General features: G+C 39.3%; 1 protein-coding gene across 3 annotated transcripts in view; it reads right to left on the bottom strand.

The window, feature by feature from the left end:
- DOCK4 (dedicator of cytokinesis 4) overlaps positions 1–27,770 on the bottom strand; it is a 468,492-nt gene that overhangs the window by 241,375 nt on the left and 199,347 nt on the right. For all 3 annotated transcript variants that reach the window (XM_040260165.1, XM_040260167.1, XM_040260166.1), the window contains exons 5-8: positions 23,862–23,958; positions 17,325–17,473; positions 13,240–13,324; positions 6,352–6,503 (exon numbers count right to left, since the gene is read on the bottom strand). In XM_040260165.1, the coding sequence (XP_040116099.1) occupies positions 6,352–6,503; positions 13,240–13,324; positions 17,325–17,473; positions 23,862–23,958 (483 nt within the window). The remainder of the gene's footprint in view (positions 1–6,351; positions 6,504–13,239; positions 13,325–17,324; positions 17,474–23,861; positions 23,959–27,770) is intronic.

Genomic DNA, 27,770 nt, shown 5'->3' with positions numbered 1-27,770 from the left:
AATTTTGAGCATTACTTTACTAGTGTGTGAGATGAGTGCAATTGTGCGGTAGTTTGAGCATTCTTTGGCATTGCCTTTCTTTGGGATTGGAATGAAAACTGACCTTTTCCAGTCCTGTGGCTACTGCTGAGTTTTCCAAATTTGGTGGCATATTGAGGGCAGCACATTCACAGCATCATCTTTCAGGATTTGAAATAGCTCAACTGGAATTCCATCACCTCCACTAGCTTTGTTCGTAGGGATGCTTTCTAAGGCTCACTTGACTTCACATTCCAGGATGTCTGGCTCTAGGTGAGTGATCACACCATTGTGATTATCTGGGTTGTGAAGATCTTTTTTGTATAGTTCTTCTGTGTATTCTTGCCACCTCTTCTTAATATCTTCTCCTTCTGCTAGGTCCATACCATTTCTGTCCTTTATCGAGCCCATCTTTGCATGAAATCTTCCCTTGGTATCTCTAATTTTCTTGAAGAGATCTCTAGTCTTTCCCATTCTGTTGTTTTCCTCTATTTCTTTGCAAGATAATCCACCAGCAAAAAAGATGAGGGCTCAGGTAACAGTCAGCATTTTTTAGCAATAAAGTATTTTTTTAATTAAGATATGCACATTCATTTTTTTCTCAGACATAACAGTCCTGTACACTTAAAAAACCACATTAGAGTGTAAACATAACTTTTATATGCACTAGGAAACCAAAAAATCCGGGTGACTTCCTTTATTGTGATACTGACTTTATTTCAGTTGTCTGTGATATCAAACCTTTGATATCTTCACACAAATCCCCTCTCCCTGATATTCCCAGTCCTGTACCCCAGTTTATGCACATCCACACTCTGCCCTTTCTCCCCTTCTCTGGTATTTGACTGGTCTTCCCACCTGCAATTTCAAGGCTGTTTCCTGATACTTCCTAAGGGACCTTGATCCAGACCTTCCCTCTTTGCTGAGTGTAAACTTTCCCATGTTACTGGATCCTTCCTGTCAATTCTCAGTAAGCTCAAGCTTCTTCTACATCAGTTCCTTAAAAAAAAAAAAAAAATTCAACAGACATCTTGCTACATACTGGTGATTAAAAAACTGGAAGCAACAGAATACTATTAATATTGAAGTTCATGAGAATGGGTATAGAAAAGTGATTAAGGATACTGATGCTTGATCAGACAGCATGTTAAAATATGGTCTCACTGTATGTATACCAGCTCTGTGGCCTTTGGCAAGTTATTAATCTCTCTGATTAATAAGTTTCCTCATCTATAATAATGAGGAGATAGTTATTTCTGTATCTGTAGGCAATATATCTGCAGATTCAACCAACAGTAGACAGAAAATATTCAGGAAAAAAAAAATTCCAGAAAGTTTTCCAAAAAAGCAACTATTTAAACAGGATTTATATTTTATTAGGTATTCTAAGTAATCGAGAGATGATTAAGAGTATATGGGAGGATGTGCATAGGTTATTTGCAAATACTATGCCATTATATAAAAGGGACTTGAGTATCTGTGGATTTTGGTACCTGAGGGGTGTCCTGGAACCAATTCCCCACAGATACCAAGGAAAGATTATACTAATAGTGCCTACCTCATAGGGTTGTTACAAGGGATATGTAAGTTAATATTTTTTAAACAGCTTAGAACAGTGTCTGGCACATGGTAAGCAATATATAAGTGTTAGTTAAATGAAATGAATAGAACTAAATAAAATAAAATTACAGATGCTATCTAGGGAATTGATTCCCGACTTTTGTAGCTATACCCTTACAGCCTGGAGAAATTACAAAGTTTCAACCAGATAGATGCACTCTAAAAATATTTTACTCATATAAAACAATTTAGTAAATTTTTTTTAACTTAGAAATTATCTTTTATGGTGAGAAATTATGTCAAAGACTGGGAAAAACTCACTCAAGAAAAGTATGTTATTTCTCCTTATACTGAGTCCAGTGTGTAGCTGTACCCACCGTGCAGATGCTGTTAAACAAATGAGGAGGGGAAACTGGGAAATAAGCGCGGGCTAGGTGTACATAGGCAAGAGGCTGTTAGAATATGTCTGAATCTTTCCGGAGAGGCGTCTGCAACATGCATTAGAGGCTTAACATTAGAGGCCATCTTCATGCAGAAACTGTTTGGAAATACGAATGGGCTTTCTAAATATCACCCAACATCAATTTCTAAGTTTCTGTCGGAGAACATACCCCTCCTGGTGCTGAGGAAGTACTATGTGCTTCATTGATCCACATGGTGAGCTAGAAGGGAGTAATTTTCACCTGCTGACTCTTTTTGCATTTGACATCTCCAAGTACTGACTCAAGGTTTTCATCACGGGCACATGGCAAGAGTCAGTGCTATTTTGCTATTCTTCAAGTATCTTGAGAAGGACTCAATTTCTATAACAATTTCTATAGTATAGAATATTTCTGAGGCTTTATATTAGTTTCAGTGTTATCATTACCAATAACTTGTAACAATTTTTTTATCAGGGCTACCAGTCTCTGGAGCTCTCACTCTGGCTAATGAAATCTTGCTCAGTGATGGAAATGTCCAGAAGCCCTTGATGAGGCCAATGGGGTGGTGTTCAGAAGGCAGACTTTGGGGCCACCTGGCTGGTCTGCCACTCTGCTTCACCTCTTACCAGTTTGGTAAACTCAGGCAAGTTTCCTGATCTTTCTGTTCCTGACTTCCTCACCTATACAATCAGTGCATACAATATATTTCAAGTATTTAAAACAAATTCTGGCAGATGTGCTTAATAAAATGCTGGCCGTTTGATTCTTAGAGGAAAGAAGTTAAATGAATAAATTCTAGCCAGTTGTCTGCCTTATGAAAGGAATAAACTTCTTTCCTAATCAAACCTCTACAGGCTTTGTACATGTTGGACACGACTGAGTGACTTCACTTTCACTTTTCACTTTCATGCATTGGAGAAGGAAATGGCAATCCTTTCCAGTGTTCCTGCCTAGAGAATCCCAGGGACGGCGGAGCCTGGTGGGCTGCCATCTATGGGGTAGCACAGAGGCGGACACGACTGAAGCAACAGCAGCATTCCCTGAATTATACCATCTTTTGCCTACTAAATTTCATTGGATTGGACTTCAAATGCTGAAAAAGAAAGGAAAAGCATGATCCAGTCTCTTTAGCAAATAAATTACAAGGAATTTAAAAGAGAGAGAGGGAAAGGCAAGCTACATATGAAAGGTGACCCGTGAACTTATCAACCATGCAATGGGTGGACTTTATTTGGATCTCATGAATTACAAATTCCTTATTTAGAATCTGTAAAACAATAATCACCGGTCAATAGCAGAACAGAATACTGACCAAAAACAGATATTTGATAATGTTAAGGGAATATTTATTTGGGAGGGTGGCAGGGAAAGACAGTGAAGCCTGGTGTGCTGCAGTCAATGAGATTGCAAAGAGTCGGACATGACTTAGTGACTGAACGACACGAATTTTTTTAGAGTTTTTTTTTTTTTTTTTCAGATAGTTGTACCCTGAAATATTTACACATGAAAATTTGATCTCAGGGATTTGCCTCCGTATAAGCTGGGAGCAAAGAGGAGGACTGAAAAGATATGAGGTTGAAACAAGATCAGCTCTGAGTCGATCACTGTTGTCACTGGTGGTGGGTCTATGAAGCTTTATGACACTATTCTACTTTTTAATACGTCTGAAATTTTTGAAAGTAAGAAGCTTTAAAAAAAAAATGAGTTGACCTTAAAATACTCACACAGCCATTACTTTCTCTCTCTAAACCTCATCTGTTACAGGTGATAGTGATGTTATTTACCTCCTTGTTTCTAAGATTACATGCCAGAGCACACTGGAGAGTTTGCCTTACGGCCTGCCATGTGGTAAACCTGCAAATGTAACTCAAGGAGGTGAGAAGCAGTTATAATCTCTGTATGTATGCAAATCAAGAAACGAAAAAAATATACTGTAATACTGAAAGGAGAAAAACTGCCAACGAGAAAAAAATAACCCACACATCTCACACTGAATTCGCTGTTGGGTATAAGAAGAAATACAACAATGGCTCAAATATCATATTTTGGCTTTACACTACCTTTTTCTGAGAGGATGCAACAATTTGCAATGTTCAACTCTGCCAGAAGCAATGAAGGAAACAAGACTTGTCACCAGTTTCAAGATGAAGAACTAGACAGAGGTTAAGCTAAAGGGTCAGGGCAGCAGCATTCAATTGCAGAGACAAGAATCAAGCCTGTCCTCAGATCTGTGCACCCCAAGGTCTCTTCAAAAGGTAAGTATGAATCCAAGCTACTCATAGCAAGGTTTTGAACACTCCCTAAAAGAATAATCACCACCATCTGAAACCTCAGACAGTTAAGAAAAGAAATCTAAGATCCTTCCAAACACCTAGTAATTATGTATTTTCATTCTTCCTCATTCTTTTGTCAATCAATTTCATAGAGATGATGAGTGTGGGAGCTGAGAGCCCATGGCCAAACTCATCAAGTGGAAGCAGGGGAGAGAGATTCAGGTTTGATTTCTCCTAGGGTTATTCTATATCAGGTATGTCACAGAGGGAAATGGAGACTAGAGAGAGAGAGGAAGCAGGAGGGGAGGGGTAAAGGAGGAAGGGGTAAGATGGAGAGAAAGGAAGCCTGGAGGGTGGAGGAGGGAGTCAGGCACAGATATAGCCCAATCACATCACAGGCCCAGCTCCTGGGCGGAACCTAGGAACCACTGAAACAGTATTTTGCAAATTCTGCATCCAGGATTTTTTCCTACTTTCACCAAGTAAACAGGAATAAAAGAGGAGGAATTCTGTCAATCAAAGCCTGAAGGAACGTTTCAGAAAATCTCAAAATGTTTATAACGAGACAAAACTGAAAGACAAGCTAATATTAACCTTCTGTCAATGCCATTTGAAAATTACTGGCAAAGGGGAATGTATATTCCTCAAAAACTTTAGCTGAACAGGAATGAGCAGAAACGTGATCTCCTTTCTCCATTTTACATTCCATACAGTTCATTAAATATTTTAGAGACCGTACAGGACACAGACAATGTTACGAAGCCATTGGTTAAATTACACTACCTGGAAACCAAGCTTTCTAATACACTTCAGTGTGTAAGCAGGTATTATCTCTAAGGAATCTTTCACACCTCCAAAATCAGTGCTAACCTGTAACGTGGATCCTTTTTTCATGCCTTTATCTTCCCTTTTCAGTGGTGTTGATTTGGGAAGGGGAAAGGGTCTTTTAACTCACTGACTCATTTCCTGCAACACTGTATAAAGTAGATTTGAAACTGTATTGCCATCATTACTTCCACACCTCATAAATCTTGCACTTGCTGTATAAACCAACACCTTTAAACTATATGGACATGGTTCACTGTTAGGAAGTAGAAAGTATACTTTCTAGCAGGCAATGAATAACATATAAGCTTATTCAAAGATTTTATGGCTATAAATGAATTAAAAATAAACTTCACACAGATTTCCTTAAAAAAAGATTTTCTTTTTACCAGAAAAGTAATACTCCAGGCTTAGTTTGTGTTTATAAAATAATATGCAGCTCATTGTTGCCTGAAACTGTCAACACTTATTTTAGTAAGTATTATTTTTTGAAGTGGGGTACAGTTGGATCATTATGTGTGATCTGTGGTATAATTTTAATTCTAATTTCAAATTAAAATTTTTTCCTGTAAAAGATGGTATGGATTGTGCTCAACTTTAAGATTAAAAAATTTTTACACATAAAGAATTCTCAAAAAAGGTTGAGACTTCTGGATAACAACCAAAACATCCATTGTAAGTTTTTCTTAAATATTGAAAGCTCACCATAAGAGAACTAGAACAGGCAAGACAGAGAAAGAAAAAAATGTATGTGAAAACTGTTTATTATTTCCTACCTCTGAAACTCTAATAGAAGGGTTTCCATGTATTTAGTTTTTCCTCAATATCATTTGATGTGAACAGGGTAAGAATAATTTAACTGTTTACTGAAAATTTGAAAAATACAATGTATTGACCTTGAGATGCAAATGAACTTCAGGGTTTAGAGACAGTATGTCTTTTTTGCATTATCAACACAAAACAACTCAAACAAATAGCAGATGTGCTATCAATGACATATTTTCATTTAATAATAATTATGGTTCTACGGCCTTTTTGAGTTTTCAAAACAAACCTTTTCATGCCTCATCTCATTTAATTTTCAGGGAAACCTCCAGAAGGTAGGCAGCTTAGAAATAAAAAAAGGTCTAAAGATGAGAAAATAAGCTGATAGAGTAAAAGTGTACAAGGTCACACATCCCAAAGTTTGCTAGTTGCAAACACCCACCACTCCACCATTAAGAAATTTAAGTCATACCTCCACATGCATTTACCTGATCGGCCGATTCTCTTTACTGTCAAACAGTGAAAAGATGACCTCAAGCTCCTCTCCCAGGTTGGAACACATGAGACTCTTCATCTGCACAAAGAGGTGGTGACTGCTGGCCTGCACTGGGGTATCTTTCTTCCGATGTCGATGCTCCATCTGTATGACATCCACCAAAAAACAAGATCAGCATGGACCGAGGGAAGCAATGGAACCCAACAAACTAGTTATCTATGGTGTGATCGTAACTCCCTGTGCTTTTTTTTTTTTCGGCTGTGAATTTGGTATCCAGTTGGATATTAAATTACAAATTTTCTTTCAACTTCTACTGAAGTCTGCAGACCATCAAGAATCCTGCTTTAAGAACATTTGTTTCTTAATTATTAACATTAAAATGATACCAACTCACAGACAGCATGACATGCAAAGGATTCTACTGGTCCCTTGTCAACTCCCAAGGTGAGAACAAATTGTTGGTCATCTTTTAAAACATCAAGCTAAATTAAAAATCAGACTGATCATTTCACTGATGGGAGCTAAACAATGTAGCTATGATTCCGCTTTTCTCATAATTAAAAGTTCTTTTAAATTATACTAAAGTTTTGGTAGTTTTCCAAGATAGGCAGTGGCAAATGATATTCAATCATTAGAACAAGAAAATGCTTCTAACCTGATGTGGAGATACAGGGAGACCTACAAAACTCAGTGAGTGTCTAAAGGCAGGAATAGTCTCTGCGTCCATCTCTAGTTTCTCTTTTAATACAGCTAGCCTGGGCTACACGTGAGAGGTGGGACCAGAAGTAAGAGTTCCCACATGCTAAGGAAGGAAAGGAATCACCCAGGGTTCCAGGGGTGAGAACACGGAAATGATCATTTATTAGCATATTTGTTGTGTGTCTATAACATGCCCAGCACTGGACATGCAATGATGGGTAAACACAGAAATAGCCTATGCCTTTGTGGAGCTTTTCTACCAGGGGGAACAGCTATCAACAAAACTGTCCCACAAGCAGATAGAAAACTGCAACCATGATGAATGGAGGATCTGACTTGTGTCTGAGCACTCAGAAAAGGCATCTTGGGAAAGTGACACTTTAACTAAGAGCTAAAGGGCAAGAAGGAATTGTGAACCATCTAGATAGTGCTTCTCAAATTACCTGCAGTCAAGGACTAGGCTGTCTTCCCCTCTAATCTACCGCAGGTTGGTATTTTCATAAAATACAATCAAAACGTCATGGCAATGTCAAAACGTCATAAAGGCTTCTGTACATTTACTCACCATTTTCCTACTTGGATCAGTTACAAACAGTTCATGATTCAGCTAGTTCTTGGACCACACTGAGCAGAACTGACCCAGGGTGAGAGCACAGGGAAAACATATAGAAAGGCGGTATACTAACAGAACAGGTGCTAAGACTGGGACGATTACTGCTTTCATAACGCGCTACTAAAGAGGGCACTTCTTGTGGATCACTTGACAATTCAAAGGAAGGAAGGAAGGAAGAGAGAAAGAAAGAAGCAAAGCAAAGCTTGGTGCTTAACTCCAAAGGAGTCACGTTTGCTTGAAGTTAAGGTACAAAACTCTATGTCTACCTCAGCCACCTTTTAATATTTCTAAGTATAGTTTAAAAACTAGTGACTAACTAACCAAGATTTGAATGCAAAAAATGCTATTTACATTTACAGTTATAACTGCAACAACATAAAATCACCAGAATTTTTTTCATGCTTTTATCATTTAATCTGAACCACTTGAAAAGTAAATAGCTTAAAAAAAATGCAATTAACTAAATATATCTATAATTGTTGTATACTCAACAGGTACACTGAACACGCCTCTGTAAAAGTGAGGAGTAAGTGCATTTTCTTTTAAAGTGGATGTCAACATTGTGGTACGTGTTGGCCATAATTATCAGAAAAGGCTTCCTGGAGAGAAAAAGAGCATAATTCTTTTTTCTATGATGGTTGCTCTATTTTGTACTTTAAAAATTCTTTATAACAGGGCAAAGGAAGCATCATACATTCATAAAACTACATCTCTTTATAGTTTCTCAAGTAGTTTTTATTTTCTGAAATTGCTAATTTATTTACTGATTTACTTAAAAGCACAAACTTCTATAAAGAAATGAGTAACTACTAAAGGTTAGAGGTGGAAAAACAGATATAAGAACTAGGATATGTCTGGTCTTTACTTCAAACAGTGCAAAGTTCCCAGCATCCATCATGACATTCACTAAACACTGAACAGAAGAATTAGCTCCCTTACTCATGCAGAGAATCCAATATATCTAGATCAGTGGTTTTCAACCTTAGCTGCACTTTAGAATCACCAAGAGAGCTTTTAAAAAATACTTATGTCCAGATCCTATCCCAGAACAATTAAATTAGAATTTCCAGGGGGTGGGGGTCCAGAGAGGAGAAGTTTTAAAAGCTCCCCAGGTGATTCTAACGTGCAGTGAGGGCTGAGAATCACCGATTGAGATCACACCAAAGGAGACGCAAATCCTAGCAGATAAAAAAATGTATTGTTAAACCTTTTGTATAATTACTGCCTTGAAACATTTGGTCTCTGAAATCACCTCTCTTCCCTCACCTATAACGTTTCCAAGCCTGAGATGGATTTGAACTTGAGTAGGTTATAAGGACTTGTTTATCTTTTGGTAATTTACTACTTTTGGGAACTACTAAAAATATCTCTGTGAAGATACTATTACAACAGCAAAATGAAAAAGGCAAGTCCATACTTCAAGAGCTATGATTTGATAGTTATAACACACAGACAAAAATCTATCTCTGAAACAGACAAATCTACCTTAAATAATTTACAGTTACAAAGGCACTTAGCAGTTACTCTAAATGTACTTACATTTTAACTGGACCTTTGACTGGGGAAAGAAAGAGATGTATTCCAAAGACTTACTACAGTGATACAAATTTTTAATCCTCACCAATGCATCAATTACTGGGTGAACTGTCTATATATACCAGGGTTCTCACCTTCAGCACTACTGCTAATTGGGGCTGGTTCTTTCTGTGTTGTGAGAGCCTTATGGGATGTTTACCATCTTCTGGCATGTACCCACCAGATGCCAGTAGCACCTCTCCTGACCCCCTACTCCACACCAACCACAACTGTGACAATCAAAACTTGTCTACAGACATTGCCAAATGTACCCTGTTCTATGTTCGATAACCACTGGCCTACCCACTAAGGATCACACAGCAAGCTGCTAACATGATCTTATAAAAACCAAGAAAGTTTCCTAAAAAGATTCTCCTTATGCACAAATTAACTAGAGAATCCAGCCAATAAGGTCCTCTTTATTTACCGAAGGATCGAGCTCTGGCCATTGGCAGTAAACCAAGTGGACATATGTTAACACTGTGAGGTTTAGCGTATTTTACTGCTTAGATGAACACAATTAGGTGAGAAAGATCTGCTAACAGGGCTATCAAAAACCGAAAACAAGACTTTCTTTTTTTTTCTAATGATGCAATATGGAGTTAGTAAGATGCAAACACCTGTGTTCAAGTACGACATGGCAAAGACACACCAAAAGAAGAGACGTAGCAACAATTAATCCAACGTCCTGTGTTGGGGCATTTTATCTCCATGACAGGATCCTTGATGCATGAGTGACAATAAATCACTACCCCCAACCCCAGCCACAAGGGATTTGGTGGTGGTGCCTGCCAGCCCTCCTCGGTGAAGTCAGCACAGTCAGTCATGTTTACATTGCACAGAGAAAAGGGCCAGTGCTACAGACAACCTGATTACTGCTGGGCCAGGACATAAACAGGAACTTGAAGCTGCCTTAAAGAAAAAACATGTCCTTCTGAAGTTTATAATCATTTGAGGTTTCCTGGAGCATTGTCTTTACTTTAGAAACAGCAAAATGCAAAGGAGGGGGAGAATCCCAATTTCATTTAAAGTCACAATGTTTTTCACAAATGAAGACTATGGACTAAGTTCTGAAATATAAAATACAAAAAATACAGTCATCACAGCCCAGATGAGACCCCAGAATCCTATCAACATAACACTCCCAGCAGCCACAACTAACAAATTGGAATGTCCAAAGAGATGAAACAAATTTCTCATCCTATAGATGACATTAAGTAAAAGGCAGATAGATAAAATTATATGCATACAAAATCAAACTTGGGAAAATAAAACATTTTTGATACAGTTAGTTGCTTATCAAATATCTGACATCCCTAGCTAAATATGGGGATATGACAATGCCCTAGCCAAAGAAATAAAAGGGCAAGTATTGTGTGGGGTTTCCAAAAGGGCTCATTAAAGTAGCTGGGTCAACTGAAAGAAATCATTCTCCTTCCTACTGTTGGAGAGCAATGTAATGGCTAAGGTTCTTGCAACCATGTTGTACTGTGAAGCATCCTGGATAAAGGACCCTTTTTTTGCTTCTGACATAATGAATCCACAAATAAGCCCAAGAGCTGCTGCCTGGGCTTGTGTACTATCAAAGAGAAATAAATTTCTATCATGTCCAAGCTTCTATTATTTATTTCACTGAATGCAGTCAAATCTAATTTTAAGAGGTAGCATAGTGAAATTCACCCAGTCGTGTCTGACTCTTTGTGACCCCACGGCCTATACAGTCCATAGAATTCTCCAGGGGATCTTCCCAATCCAGGGATCAAATCCAGTCTCCTGCATTGCAGGCTGATTCTTTACTAGCTGAGCCACCAGGGAAGCCCAAGAATACTGGAGTGGGTAGCCTATCCCTTCTCCAGTGGATCTTCCCAACTCAGGAATCGAACCAGGGTCTCCTGCACTGCAAGTGGGTTCTTTACCAGCTGAGCTACCAGAGAAGCCCGAAAGACACAGCATGTAAGGTAATAATTATTCTTGCCACCATGCCTCTCTTACAAGGATGAAATAAAGATGAGAAAAGAATGAAGACTGACTGAATGCTTAGGTGCTGTGCAAATGTTATCTGTCAAGGAAAGGCATTTCACATGCACGTCTTATTTAATCTCCCAAACAAACATGATAAGAATGATTTCTCCATTTAATAGATGAAGAAACTGAACTGCTGAAATGTTGAGCAATAAGTCTAAGATCAGAGAGCTGGTAGAAGGAAGAGATGAAATTCAAATCTAGTTTTTTTGATCTACAGCCATGGTCTTCTCATAATATCATAATGACTTCAAAACCATTAAGTGATTGCTTATTGATTGCAAAGCACTGTACGAGATGATTTCAGACATAACAAAGGGAGATAAGACTTGGTGCTTACTCTGAAGAAACTTCAGACTGATTGAGAAATTAAAACAAAAGTGAGAGACAAAATTTGATGCCCAATAGTTAAATAAACTACAATACAAATATCCCATTAGAGAATGTGTCTGACAAATTCTAGTGATTTTGCTATATATATATATATATATATATATATATAAGCTAAGAGTTAGTGATCACTTTAAACTTTTAATCACCTCTGCCCTCCTCCCTCCAACCACTCTTTAACTGTGTTTTGGCTCTGTGCTTGACACTCCACTTAGCACTAATGTCACAGAGGGATACAGCATGAAACACCACTCTCAAGAAGCTCAATGTAAAGGAAATTCTTCACAGAAAAAGAATTTATTCCAATTGACATAATGAGTGTTAAATAATCTGAACAGATTGATGAGAAAGGAAAAAAAACTGAATGTGGTATTAAAAATCACTTTCTCAAATCAGACGTATGCATACTGGATTTACGAATGATTTTTTTTTCTCATGTTTTTCAGATAATCTCAGGTCAAGAATAATCTGCGATTCTATGAAGAATGTAGTTACCTCCAAAGAGGCAGGATCTTCCAAAAAAGGAATCCAGTGTTGACCACAGTCATTCCTCCTTGGAACATTATGGAAAGATAGAGCAAAGCAAAATTACACCTGGGATGATGACTGAATGTCTTTCCAGCCACATTTTTCTTGGATTTGAGGTTTTAAAAGAGCTTAGCGAATAACAGGGACTTCCCTGGTGGCTCAGTTGGTAAAAAACCGATCTGCAATGAATGAGACCCAGGTCTGATCTCTGGGTCAGGAAGACCCATAGAGAGGAAATAGCAACCCCATTCCAGTATTCTTACCTGGCAAATCCCATGGACAGAGGAGCCCCGGCAGACTACAGAGCCTGGGGTTGCAAGAGTGAAAGATGACAGCGACTGAAACATCACACCACCAGGGAATAACAAGAGATTAGGGAAACTTTATACAAATATTAAGAATATGAGGCAAAGTACAAGACAGATGGATCGTTCAGGGAACCTAGATGCCAAGTAAATAACTAGACTGTAACCTATCATGTAACTAGGTTAAAAAATTCAAATCATGGGTGATGTCATGGTGGGCGATATGACCAAATATCTTATGATTATTAATAAGCTTCAGTACTTAGAAATGGTCTCAGAGAGATGGGGGCTAAGACCAGCATTTGGAGACCAAGGAGGAGACACTTTCAGGAGTCTGTGCATGTAGTGATAAGACGGGAGGGAAGGGAGTTAACATGCTGATGAGCACTAACTGGAAACCATTAGTCAAAACAATGTCTTGATATACGACAGATAAATACACAACTTGTAAGCATCTCACTAGTCCAGGCAAAGTACAAAGATTTAGGAAAAGAACTTAAAACTTCTCTGGCTTTACTTCCTAGTGTCTGGGAGTTGAGGGCTCAATAGGAATGTCAGGTAATTCTGAGACAGGTAAATTATCTCAGTTTTGTACTTGGGGCAGGGTCACCTCAGTTCTCAATTCTCTTTACTTGCTCCAAATTAAACCTGGAACATCCTGTTCTTACAAAATCAAGCAAGAATGAAAAGTGTCATGGAAACCACAAAATTAGCAGTGAGACTGTGAGCCACAGATTCCTATACCTACCAATCGGTAGAGCTCAGTAATGCTGATGTCCTCTGGATCCACCATCGCATACTCTTTCCTAGGCACCAGGTCCAGTCCCAGTTGTCTAGAGAACAAATTGCAAATGTTTGGAAGAAAAGTCAGCTCAACAGAATATATTTAAAATAATTATCTTTACTGTATCACTCTAAAAAAAAATCAATACATCACCCTTTGTGCTTCTCTCACCCAAACTTTTTACCTTATATTAACCTTTTACTGTGCTCGGACTAAGCAAGTAGGCTGAACACTGGGTATAACTTGAGGAACAGAAGATTACAAAGGCAAGGAAACAGGCATGAGGTGGGGATGGGCCGGCCCTCTTGGTGCAGCGCTTTTGCCACTGGGGGCCTTGGTTCTACCGAGTGGGGAGCCTTTAGCACCCTACAAACTATTACCACAGAAACCTTCCTCATTGTGCTGGCCTGGAAACTAGACATAGACATAATTTTCTTCTAGAACACAGAGTTAAGGAGAGGGAAGCCTGGCCTTGAGGATTTGACCTGGCACCAGGGGTTGGTTTTATGTTAACACAGTCACTGAACTGCACTGGGACATCAGGAAGGAAGAATAAATTGATTCTCCCTCCACTATCAACATCACAGGAAAGTCAAAGGACAGCCCAGGGCTCTATGGAGAATGGGGAAGCTGCCTTTGCTGTGACTCTGTTTGAGGCTTTCAGGCAAGAACACTTCTTCTGATAGCCTTGATAGGGAGTGAGATGACTATCTCTTCCTCCTCCAAAGCTTCCTCCACTTTTGTTTTTCCCTTTCAGTAAGAAAACTATATTTAAAGGAAAACAGTAAATGCACAATCTGTAAACTGTAAGACATTTTAAATAAGTTGTCAAACTCAAAGAAAGCAAAATCAGACCTCTGAAAATTCATGAATTTGAGGATGATCTAAATAAATTATATTGCTCATTTTCATACAACCATGTTTTACCAACTTACCATAAATTAGCCATAGAATTGCCCAAAGCATAAGCTGGAACTAACATGAGTCAAAACTGAGCCATGATTCAGTCATAATTAATGTTTTTCCCTCTTTTCCCTTCCGTATGTCATTATCTTCCTTCCTAAAACTGAAAAAATATCATCTTCTTGCCTGCTCTGTATTTCTAAGCTATTTTTGATAAGCTAACTTCATCCAACTTTCTTCCTATTTACAAACTAGTCTTTTAAAGGAGGATCAGCATGATGACTAAGGGCCAACATGATTCAGAGAACCAAGTTTTTTCCAAAACAAAAAGGAAAAACATTGAAAAACATTCAAAACATGAAAGATGGGCAGCCTAGGTCATGGTCAAACAGTCTTCAGATCTACCCCTCAAACGGCCACCCTATCACACACAGTGAGACCGGGGGCTCCCTGCACGTGGCTGGCATATCCCATGTCTCAGGAAGCGCTCCGTGCTGTGAATCACATTGGTCTGGAGTGGACAGGGCCTTCGATCTCTTTTGGCTCAACTTACTCCTTTGGCAAGCGACAAGCGAAGAAACTGAAGTCAAGGAGGTCTCAGGAATTTGCCTCACATCTTAAAAGAGGACAGTTCCGAGCTCAGTGTCTTGCTATATTTCACCCCTGCCCTTGATTCCCCACAAGGAATGAATCTCCCTGAGATTAATGAATTAGGGCTGCTCTCTTGACTGTCTATAAAAGGATGAAGGGCACAGCTCACTCAGCAAAATAACAGAAGGACTCTGGACAAGATAGAGGTTTAAAATGTGTTATATACTTCATTCCTGTAGTATATGTCTTCAGTTCAGTTCAGTAGCTCAGTCATGTCCAACTCTTTGTGACCCCATGAATCATAGCACACCAGGTCTCCCTGTCCATCACCATCTCCCAGAGTTCACTCAAACTCACGTCCATCAAGTCAGTGATGCCATCCAGCCATTTCATCCTCTGTTGTCCCCTTTTCCTCCTGTCCCCAATCCCTTTCAGCATCAGAGTCTTTTCCAATGAGTCAACTCTTCGCATGAGGTGGCCAAAGTACTGGAGTTTCAGCTTTAGCATCATTCCTTCCAAAGAACACCCAGGGCTGATCTCCTTTAGAATGGACTGGTTGGATCTCCTTGCAGTCCAAGGGACTCTCAAGAGTCTTCTCCAACACCACAGTTCAAAAGCATCAATTCTTCAGCGCTCTGCCTTCTTCACAGTCCAACTCTCGCATCCATATGTCTTAGCAGGAATCAGAACTGCCTTCTGATAAAGTGACATCCTATACTTAAAGGAAGCATTACTCTTTATTGCAAATTGATTTTTCCAGATTCAGTAAGAGGCAAAATCATCTGTGGTATCTTTTACTGCCTTCTTCTTTCCTATTGGCTTTTTTTTTTTTTTTTCTGTTGCTCTAAGACGCTCTGATCCACACAGGATCACAATAAACTGTGTGGATCACAATAAATTGTTGAAAATTCTGAAACAGATGGGAATACCAGACCACCTGACCTGCCTCTTGAGAAACCTGTATGCAGTTCAGGAAGCAACAGTTAGAACTGGACATCGAACAACAACAGGTCCCAAATAGGAAAAGGAGTACATCAAGGCTGTGTATTGTCACCCTGCTTATTTAACTTCTATGCAGAGTACACCATGAGAAATGCTGGGCTGGATGAAGCACAGCTGGAAGCAAGATTGCTGGGAGAAATATCAATAATCTCAGATATGCAGATGACACCACCCTTATGGCAGAAAGGGAGGAAGAACTAAAGAGCCTGCTGATGAAAGTGAAAGAGGAGAGTGAAAAAGTTGGCTTAAAGCTCAACATTCAGAAAACTGAATCATGGCATCATAATTCTGGTCCCATCACTTCATGGCAAATAGATGGGGAAACAGGGGAAACAGTGGCTGACTTTATTTTGGGGGGCTTCAAAATCACTGCAGATGATGACTGCAGCCATGAAATGAAAAGACGCTTACTCCTTGGAAGGAAAGTTATGACCAACCTAGATAGCATATTCAAAAGAGGAGACATTACTTTGCCAACAAAGGTCCGTCTAGTCAAGGCTATGGTTTTTCCTGTGGTCATGTATGGATCTGAGGGTTGGACTGTGAAGAAAGCTGAGCACTGAAGAATTGATGCTTCTGAACTATAGGGACCGAGGGGCCACTTACCTTCCTTACACTTGAGCCCACGTAAGCCTAACCTCATAGTCAAAGCTGGCTTATTCTAATTTCTCATTCATATAGTAACATTCAGATTTAGCACAATATTAGCCTCGATCACTGCTTTAAATGACTAGATTTAGTATTTAAGGTACTTGGCTAGTATTTTAGATTAGTCAGTTATGTTTTTTTTCTTTTTTTTTAAAGAGCAAATCTTGGTCAAGATCAGCTGTTTATCAAGTTTTCCCAAGCAGCTCCTCAAAAGACACTAACATATATGCACAGGCAGAATCGGGGCAATAAGGAAAGCCACCCCTCACCCTTTCCCCACCACCACCCAGGATACCTGTCCGTAAGACTTTTAACAGAAGCTATCTCCCTCCACATAACATCAACAATCTATTACCACAACAGAAAAGAGGGATGTATTTAGAAAGAAAAACACATGTCAAACCTAAAGCCTTTTTGAAACAAGATGTACTCTCAGTGTGGAGAAGGAAATGGCAATCCACTCCAGTATTCTTGCCTGGAAAAGTCCATGGACAGGGAAGCCTGGTGGGCTTCAGCCCATGGGGCTGCACAGTTGGACAGGACTGAGCACACAGTGGTAGTACTCTCAGTGGAAGTCACTGAGCACACAGTGGTAGTACTCTCAGTGGAAGTCATGTATCTGACTGACCCCAGTGAACATTTTGTATTTCGTGAACTCGTGCACACTGTCAGACCACACAGGGCAGTAGAGAGCTGACAACATCCTGGGACCCACAGCAGCCCTAGAAGACGCGGTTCTCCGCTCCATCAGTGACAGTCTGCACCAAGCCCCGCAAAGGAGAAAACAGGAAAAGCTTCCTCTGGTGTTTTCCAGAGATACGAGCACACGGTGGCTCACACCCCTGTTGCAGTCACACCCTTGTGCGCACCCACCAGAGCTCGTCCCTGCGGTGGCGGGTACTCACTCGTTGCCCCAGTCCAGGCGGGCGGTGATGTGGCGCTTCACGTCCTTCATCCGGTCATGGGTGAGGTGCCCCACCAACACCTGCCGCCGCAGATCCAGGATTTCATTCATGATATGCCACAGTCGGTGGAAGAGATCACCTTCATTTCTCTAGGAAACACGCAAATGCAGAGATTCAGTGGTCAGACACTGAGACACGGGGTAACCACAGAGGAGCAGAGGGCGAGGCCCGTTTACCCTCTATGTGCTGGGCACTCTGAAGACAGACTTTGCATTAACAAACTCTCTCCTCGGGTCTTGAAACATACTCACTTCTCGGCATCCTTTCATCCTGTTTCACAATGCTGCTCTCCTGCCCAAGAATCCAAATCCAACTTCGCTTCTCAGGCTCCCCAAAACACACATCATGTCACAGGATCCTGATGACGTCTCCACGCCTGAGTGTGGCCCGATCTCTGACTTTACATTCTTTACTTCCCTTTCCACCTCAAATCCTCTCTTTCTTTAGCTCCAACCAATTCTACTGTCCTTCAACTGACTTCCCCCTGCCTCAGGAAACCGTCCCTGAGAGCTCTTGCTCACATGATTTTCTCCCTTCTCTGAACCATGGCTGCATGCAATGAAAGCCAATTCAAAGGAAAATCTTATTTTTCAATTATTCCTTGTGTGTTGGTCTTAATGCTTTACTGTTTCCCATCAGAAGCTGGGTACATAGAGGACTCTAATGCTCGTTCATTGATCAATTTTCACTGCTAGCATCTGGCCAGTATTTAGACTTTAAAGAAATGTTTTCTTTCTTATTAAATTTTCATGTAAATTCAAGCTAATCTCTTGTGAAATTCATCAAGCGAGGACCCTTAGTTGGAAAGAGGATTGGTTCAACTCCTGGCTTCAAATCTTGGTTTTGCCACTTAACTAGTTTAATAGGCTTTGAGTATGGCTTTTGTCATCTGTGAAACACGCACATGGAAGGTTATTAGAGATAACATTTGTGAAGAGAGCCTGATAAGACAGTGATTAAGAGGACAGACTTGAAACACAAACTACCTCACTCTGCATTCTAATTTTGCCCTTCACTGGCTAAAAAACCTGTGGCAATGTATCAACCTCATGGTGCTTGTTTTCCTATCTGCAGAGTGGCTATCATAGGACCTATCTCATAGGCTTGTTATGAAGATTGATGACTTCATATATTAAAACTCTGAGAACAATGTTTGACCCACAATAAATACCATGTAAGTAACAGGTGTTACTAGTGCTGTTATCATTACAGTTTTGATCCAGAATAAACTTATAAACTTAAATCCAGATCCTCTTATAAATACTGAATCTTTATCAAAATCTAGGTGTATGTCTCTTACCCACAGATATTTAGGGTAAGCCTTTGATAAGTATTTCACCTTTCATTAACTCTTCATCTTTCTTAAGTAGAAGCTATGCTTTTACTTTCTATGAAAATTATTAATAGGCTATATGAATTGATGCTTTTGAACTGTGGTGCTAGAGAAGACTCTTGAGAGTCCCTTGGACTGCAAGGAGATCCAACCAGTCCATTCTGAAGGAGATCAACCCTGGGATTTCTTTGGAAGGAATGATGCTAAAGCTGAAACTCCAGTACTTTGGCCACCTCATGTGAAGAGTTGACTCATTGGAAAAGACTTTGATGCTGGGAGGGATTGGGGGCAGGAGAAGAAGGGGACGACAGAGGATGAGATGGCTGGATGCCATCACTGACTCGATGGATGCGAGTCTGAGTGAACTCCAGGAGTTGGTGATGGACAGGGAGGCCTGGTGTGCTGCGATTCATGGGGTTGCAAAGAGTCGGACACGACTGAGCGACTGAACTGAACTGATATGAATAATGGTATGGAAGTATTGAGATTATCATTTACCATAAGTCCTCTACAGAGGTAAGCTGCCAAAAATATCAAATTCTGTCTAGTCATAACATTCTTTAGAAAAAAAAAAAAAAAGTAGAGATGGATCTTCTGCTTCATTGATGCTTCGTGACTGTTTTGGGGAACTGAGTAGGTTAGACAACGTGCCAGTTGAGCAAGAAACACTCTCCATGACACCATCCCTGATGATCTGAGCTAGAAGTAATCTTGCTCTCAACTCCTATAGCACTCTCTTGAGCCTGTTCTTCTACGACCTCTCACTCTTTCCTCATGTTATACACTCCCATACAAGTCATTACAAGAGTGCTGTAATGCAATACTACTGTAAGTCACTGGTCAATGCCTGTGTTTTTCAGCTGATGTGAGCTCCAACCACAGTGGCTGAGATGGCCCTGTGTAGTCCCAGCAGCTGGAGAATGAAGGAAGAAACACCTTGATTTAAAGGAGCTTTAGGGAATCTTGAGAGGTGCGTTCTGTTTACATGTAGGAGAATAAGCAGGGAAGATCAAGAAAAATTTGAGGGGAATGGACCTAGGGATTATCATATTAAGGGAAGGAAGCCAGATGAAGACAAATATCATATGATATCAATCATACATTGAATCTAAAAAAATGATACAAATGAACTTATTTATAAAACAGAAAGACACAGACATAGAAAACAAACACTTATCAAATGGGAAAGGGGCAGAGAGTTAGGAGTTTGGGGATAGCAGACACATACTACTATATATAAAACAGATAAACAATAAGGGAACTGTATAGCATAGGGAACTATAGCTGTATAGTGCACAAACTATATTTAGTATCTTACAATAATCTATAATGGAAAATAATCTGAAAAATAATACACACACATACACACAAACTTCCCTGATGGGCTCAAATGGTAAAGAATCTGCCTGCAATGCGGGAGACCCTGGGTTCCATTCCTGGCTCAGGAAGATCCCCTGGAGAAGGGGATGGCAACCCATTCCAGTATTCTTGCCTGGAGAATTCCATGGACAGAGGAGCTTGGTGGGCTATAGTCCAAGGGGTTGCAGAGAGTTGGACATGACTGAGAGGCTAACAGTTTCACTTTCATATATAAACATACCTAAACATAGACACATACAAACATATATATATATATAACTGAATCACTCTGCTCTTCACCTAAAACTAACACATTGCAAGTCAACTAACTATACTTCAATTAAAAATTAATTTAAAAATTAATACTAAAAAAAAGAAACTTGAGGAACTCCATGGGCAGAAGGAAAAGTCCACTCAAGTAGTCAAAGAAATTACTTACCTAAGGAAGACATAATGCAAGCCAAATCTCATGTGGCAGGGAGACAGCCAACTCCTGCTTAACACGACCACCACCATGTGAAGGGCACCTGTCTTGCTTTCGGGGAAGGTGATCTGATGTTGTCCAGAGGGATGGGCTTGATTTCCTAATAATGTCACCTCTAGCACTTAAGTTCAAGAGCACATTGAGCTGAGAAGAAGTTGGATTTACAAAAAGAAAAACCAGTCGGTCTGCTCTCCCTTTCAGAAAGGGGTGGCCAAAACAGTGACATACTGTAGCACCCTCCCCACTAATGCACGAAAACAGCACATAACTGTTTTGATAGCTAGTCAGAAAATGATGCCTCTTTAAAAACTAGATTTTTTAAAAATGGATAGTTATGAAGACTCTTCAGGAAACATGAAAAATGCTTTTAATTTAATGTTCAATGAAAGGGGCAGGATACAATATTAAACACTTAAAATAGAAAACTACATAAACATTTTTACAATATATCAGAAAGCTTCTGCAGCATTTATCTGCAAAAAATGAACTATAAGTATTTTAGTGTTGTAGAGAATAAGCAAGTTTTGATTTGCGTCAAAATGGAAATAATATAAATTTTGGAGCAGCAGACAATTTACAGCCAGGTTTTCCTACTTAGCATGTGACCCCAGATAGATTATATCTGATGAGATTTGAGAATAAAAACTACCTGGTAAAGTTGCAGGGAAGAGAGCTGTGCAATACCCAGCTGAAGGCCTGCACAAAGGTACTTGGTAGAAGATGACATGTATTTCACCTAAAGTTTTTGTTGTTACTGCTATTTTATTAAGTGATAGTTTAAAGGACATTATTTAGACCATGACCAATGTACTGAGAAAAAGCAAATAGCACTTCTTGAGCATCTACCACATGTGTGTTTTTTTTTTTTAATGCTAAATGTTCTACGTTACATTAAGATAAAGTATATCTCATATACTGGTTACCATTGACAACATATGAGTAGCTCATCAAACACCTTCCAGTGGAGATGCTAGGTGCCTTAAAGCTGTTAAGGAAGACCATGGACAGTACCCTGATACAATTATGCATGATGAACTTGAACCAAAACGTTTAACAAAAACATTTATATTAAGAAAAGAGAAACCAAAAGGTCCAACAGACCCAAGTCAGCCAAATTCTCAAGGTTAAAAATCTAGTATCTCCAGGTTAGATTTTATATTTGTTCCTAAGAGAACTATTATTCCAGTATTCAAGGAAACTTTGAAATAATCATTTATCTCCATCACTCAGGAAGGGAGGAGGTGAGGAAGTTACTCTTAGAGCTTACAACACATAGATTTTCAAGCCAATCAAGTAGTCCCCAAAATAGATGCTCGCAGCCTCAAAAGCAGGTAAAAATAGCTAGATAAGGCAGAATCAAGAGGAATTCAACTTTGATCCTCACTAGCAGCTACATAAAAGGGAAAGTGCTCACGTCTTAGCTCAATTAATGGTTCACACTTACACTGTCATTATTTTTATGGTGGGTATTTAGGATGCAGTGATTTGCACATTTCGCATAGTTTTAATTTTCATCTTAATGTCATGCAATATTAAGTGAAATAATACTTGGATTTTATTCTTTCCAAGACACATTTTAAAACCTAAAAAGGAGATCTGCATTTCCTTTGAACTCTCCCAGTCCAGAGCCCGAGTTCAGTTATACTGACACTGCATTTACTGCACCCCAGCAAAGCCTAGAAACCGCGTTTCATTTAAGATCATCTTGTGGATTTTAGTAGTGAGCCCTAAAGCCACCAGCTCCAGGAGGGCATGGTCAGAGAAATCCAACGTCAAATGAGTTTTTATTAGTGACTTTTAAAGATTTTCTTTCCTCAATGAAATATTCTATTGTATTTTCTATGGAGCAGAAAATAAAAATGGTCATTCTTTGTCCATGTCCCTCACTAATTTGGATTCTTCTCTTTGACAGGCTATTTCAAATCGTATTGTCAGGATAAGTATACCTTTGTATTTTGAGCACATCCCTTCAAATGACTAAGCTGTTCTCTAAATTCCTTTGAAAATCAAAGAAGAAATAAACTCATCTTTCCCCAAACATCAACCCCAATTCCCCACAGACAGTGGTTCAATGAGGACGCTAGATTTACATGTGAACCCCAGCTTAGTCATAGTCATTTTTCAACTGCTTGGCCTCCAGTAAGTAAGTGCTTCACTGTCATTTTCTTCATTTGTAAGCTAGGGATGATCATAGTCTTTATTTCCTTGAGTGGTTGTAAGGCTTAAATGAAATACTACATATAGAGTAGTTCTTACAGAGTTTGCAACACAGAAGGTTCTCAGTAAGTATAATATGTAAATAGGTACGTGTTTGTGTGCGTGCTAAGTTGCTTCAGTCATGTTTGACTGTTTGTGACCCTGTGAACTGTAGCCTGCCAGGCTCCTCTGTCCATGGCATTCTTTAGGCAAGAATACTGGAGTGGATTGCAACGCCTTCCTCCAGGGGATCTTTCTGACACAGGGATTGAACCTACAACTTTTATGTCTCCACTGGCAAGCAGATTCTTTACCACTAGCACCACCTGGAAAGCCATGCTGCTGCTAAGTCACTCCAGTCGTGTCCGACTCTGTGCGACCCCACAGACGGCAGCCCATGAGGCTCTTCCGTCCCTGAGATTCTCCAGGCAAGAACACTGGAGTGGGTTGCCATTTCCTTCTCCAATGCATGAAAGTGAAAAGTGAAAGTGAAAGTGAAGTCGCTCAGTCGTGTCCAACCTTTAGCGACCCCATGGACTGCAGCCTACCAGGCTCCTCCATCCATGGGATTTTCCAGGCAAGAGTACTGGAGAGGGGTGCCATTGCCTTCTGGAAAGCCATATATATACGTATATACCCAAAACACTGACTCCTTTTTTTCCCAAGAAACATTCCTTTCTCTTGTAGTTCTAGAATCTTCTCATTGATTCTAAATAGCTTATCATTTTTAGTATACCTGAGCAATGTACAGAGAATTAGAGTATAATTGAATCATCATTATGAAAATTATATTGAAAAATAAGCTTATTTCTCTGTAACAATTAAAATTATTCAGAAAGCCTAAATCTAGGTTCCATGTAAATTATCCTATTTAAATAGATGCCAGGAAAGTAATTTTTTACGTTCGTGCAGCTTGAAAAAGAACTTTCAAAATCCATGCTGGATGGACACAGGGATAAAAATCAGACTATGCTGTATTAAGCTCTCTTATCCCCAATTCCCGGAGTAGTGGCAGTGCTCAAATATTAGTTGACACTCACCCCATTCAGATATTTCTTGAAACAATGCTCTACTGAAAAAATGATGCTATTAAAAACTTACGTACCACATAGAGTTGTTTCCACATAGCTCCCCAGTCTCTTAATGTTGATGTCATTTCTGTGATCACAGAGTCTTCAGTGGGAATAACCATTTCAAATTGTCTGTGAAATTGAACAAGTATATATGCAAATGACATAGACCATAATCTTCTTTTAGATATTCTAAAAGACCAACTACGAAAGGAAGCTGCCTAGTTATTTTTGGTTCTGCAAACAGAAACCAGGATCTGAATGTGAACTTGTGTGAGGAATGTGATGTGGGTTACGGCAGTACAACACCAGAATGACCAGCCACTTCACCTAGATCAAAGTTTAAGCAGTGTGGTGAAGCAACACTACCAGCGAGGTTGTGCCCCAGGCACAGTTTGATCTCTAAACAGCAACTCACTTAAATTCTCCAAGTTCAAAAGTTCTTGTATGTAACCTGAGGTTACCAGGCTATCTAGACTGTGAGATGGCTCTTGCCTTCCAAGCGCTATGGCCATTGGGCTCAAAGAAAGTGAAAGGCTCATTCAATGATCAGGATATGATGGCTGCAAACATCCAAACTAACTCAGTATTATAAACAACTAGACACTGAGGTACTGACTGAATACTCACTTGATCTCATTAACACCTCATTTTTATTACTTGCAAACAGGACCATGAAAAATTATTACTAGTATCAGTAATGTTGTCACGCATCTCAGAACTTATAAAGGATTTAAGACATCACAGGTATTTGAGGATCCATTGCAGAATGCTCCTCTCCATGATTAGGGTAATATATTCCTTCTATTTCTTTTCTATGTGTCAGAAACTATATTTGGAAAATATTCATACCAATATTAGCAGGGTATCTATGGTGGTCCTGATGTTGAGAATATATATAAGGAGATGGAGAGAAAAAAACAAATTGAATTTGTTTTCTGCATCCTATCTTTGACATACAATAACCTTTATTTTTTCATCTCTCATTTCTTTTTTTTAAATTCTTCATTTTTGTGCAGGTTAAAATGGGTAAGTGCCTTTAATGCTACTTGCCAAAAGAATGCTAATTGACTATACTGAGGGGGATTATCTTCTTCATTTGAGTATCTTTTTCTAAGGACAATGTTCAGTGTTCAGTGGACACTGAAACAGGTTATGCAGATGATCAAGGGAAATTTTTATTTCTTATCATGAGGCTATTAACTGTTCTGTGTTCCTTCTTGATGTTAAGTCCAAAGGGTACCTAATTGTCTTTTGTAAAGTTTTCTCGGCAAGTATGGGAATTAAAATCTTGCCTTGATTTCTTCACCAACAAAGCCTCATTTCATACTTCTGCTAAAATACCCTACGAATATTTTAATTCTTTCTAGAGCTTAAACATAGCTGAAGATGTAAAACCAGAAATAAAAGTAAACAGTAATATATGAACTGTGACATACACAGAACCTTTTATCAAGTCTACATAACTGACATTTTTAAATGGAAGTGCATTTATTTTGCTTTTCAAGCAGCTGTTGCGATTTAAATGATGAGTATTTGGAGACAGACATTATAAAATGATAGAACTTAAAGTCTGGGCAGGAACATTGAATTCTTAAGAAAACTCAACAACCTACTTAACATTTAAAAACTGACATGACCACAGCAAGAATTAAACAACAAAGAAGTGACCTCACCATTCACAAACTATAATTTAAGGACCCCCAACCCCCACCCCCATCAGTTTTGCACTGCTCTGAGACCCAGGAAAGAACATAAAGGCAATTTAGTCTATGGGAAGTTGGTCTGGGGTTTGCTCAACCAAAATGTACATTTTTAAGAAGCACAAAATTGCCATTTTAGGTGAGCAGCTGTTTCCTCTTAATTATACCAAAATCAACATTCAAATGGTCTGACATAAGAAGCTGCCCCTGAAATTATATTCGGTTGAGTTATTCTGAGATGTACATTGCAGTCATTTCATCCTGGTGGGCCATCAGTCTGCTAATCCCCTTAAAATAAGACAGGCAACATCAAAAGCCTAAAGAGATTGCTCTCTGGGAAAGCAATCATCTGGCAATACGTGTTCTCGAATGTTTTCAGGTTAAAGTTTTTCTTCCAGTTAACAGTCCTAGAACCTAAAGTCTCCATCAATTCTAACTTTTTTTTTTCTTTTTAAGAAAATAAACTTTGGTTCTACCCTGAGGCTCTCTTGCTCTATAATGCTCATCATGCCCTCTGTCAGGTGTCAAACCCACATCAAGTCTTAAACTAACAGGACCAAATTTTAAGACAATTTTATCCATCTTTAAACTTCCTCAGAATCAAGGGAGCCAGATACTAACCAGTTACAGACTAGGACAAACAAACAAGGTACTTGTTTCAATTAAAACTATGTCCCACCACAACACATTTTCAGAGAGAGAGGACTTAAACTACACAGAATGATGCTTGACATCATCTTTGCTAGCATGCTGTCTATTTTCTCTTCCTCAGTCTGCACGTAGGATGGGGGCAGGGTGGCTCTCTGCTCTGGAGGGTTTTTAGGATCAGGGTTGGGTTTGGGGCAAAGGCAGCAAAGAGACTGGCTGCAGGGGTTGGCCCAGGTGGATCCTTTAAAGGACAGGGTAGAAAGACCCAGATCACTAGGCCAGAAAGGTAGGAACAAAGAGTAAATGTGTGTTTTCTGGACAGTCCCTTGGTTTACTTGAGGAGGGCTGGATAGACACTGGTTGGAGAACTCCAAAAGGACTAATAGCTCTGCTTGACTCATTTCTGGTGGGTTATATGTGCACAACATTTCTGAAGGACACACATTCATTAAAAGAGTAATAGTAGTGGCAATTATTAGTATTAGAAATATATTTTTAATCTAATATTTTAAGTACTTACTACTACTACTACCAAAAAAGGTCTTAATGACTGAGATAACCATGACGGTATTGTCACTCACCTAAAGTCAGACATCCTGGAATGTGAAGTCAAGTGGGCCTTAGGAAAAGTATTACTACAAGCAAAGCTAGTAGAGATGATAGAATTCCAGTTGAGCTATTTAAAATCCTAAAAGATGATGCTGTTAGAGTGCTGCATTTAATCTGTTAGCAAATTTGGAAAACTCAGCAGTGGCCACAGGACTGGAAATGGTCAGTTTTCATTCGAAACCCAAAGAAGGGCAGTGGCAAAGAATGTTCAAACTACCAGACAATTGCACTTATTTTACATGCTAGCAAGTTTCTACTCAAAATTCTTCAAGCTATGCTTCAGTAGTATGTGCATTGAGAACTTTCAGATGTACAAGATGGGTTTAGAAAAGGCAGAGGAACCAGAGATCAAATTGTCAACATTCACTGGATCACAGAGAAAGCAAGGGAATTCCAGAAAAACATCTTCTGCCTCACTGACTACACTAAAGCCTTTGACTGTGTGGATCACAGCAAACTGTGGAAAATTCTTCAAGAGATGGGAATACCAGACCACCTTACCTGTCTCCTGAGAAACCTATATGCAGGTCAAGAAACAACAGTTAGAACCCGACATAGAACAATGGACTGGTTCAAAATTGGGAAAAGAGTACATCAAGGATGTATATTGTCACCCTCTTGTTTAACTTATATGCTAAGTACATCAAGCAAAATGCCAGGCTAGATGAGTCACAAGCTGGAATCAAGCCTGCCAGGAGAAATATCAACAACCTCAGATATGTAGATGATACCATTCTAATGGCAGAAAGTGAGGAGTAACTAAAGAGTTTCTTGATAAGAGTGAAAGAGGAGAATGAAAATGCTGGCCTAAAACTCAACACTAAAAAAACACTAAGATCATGACATCTGGTCCCATCACTTCATGGCAAATAGATGGGGAAAAACTGGAAACAGTGACAGATTATATTTTGGGGGGCTCCAAAATCACTGCAGACAGTGACGGGACCCATTAAAAGATGCTTGATCCTTGGAAGGAAAGTTGTG

The sequence above is a fragment of the Oryx dammah genome, unplaced genomic scaffold (assembly GCF_014754425.2).
Source record: "Oryx dammah isolate SB20612 unplaced genomic scaffold, SCBI_Odam_1.1 HiC_scaffold_18, whole genome shotgun sequence".
Lineage (NCBI taxonomy): Eukaryota > Metazoa > Chordata > Mammalia > Artiodactyla > Bovidae > Oryx > Oryx dammah.
This window is presented reverse-complemented; position numbering and strand designations above follow the sequence as displayed.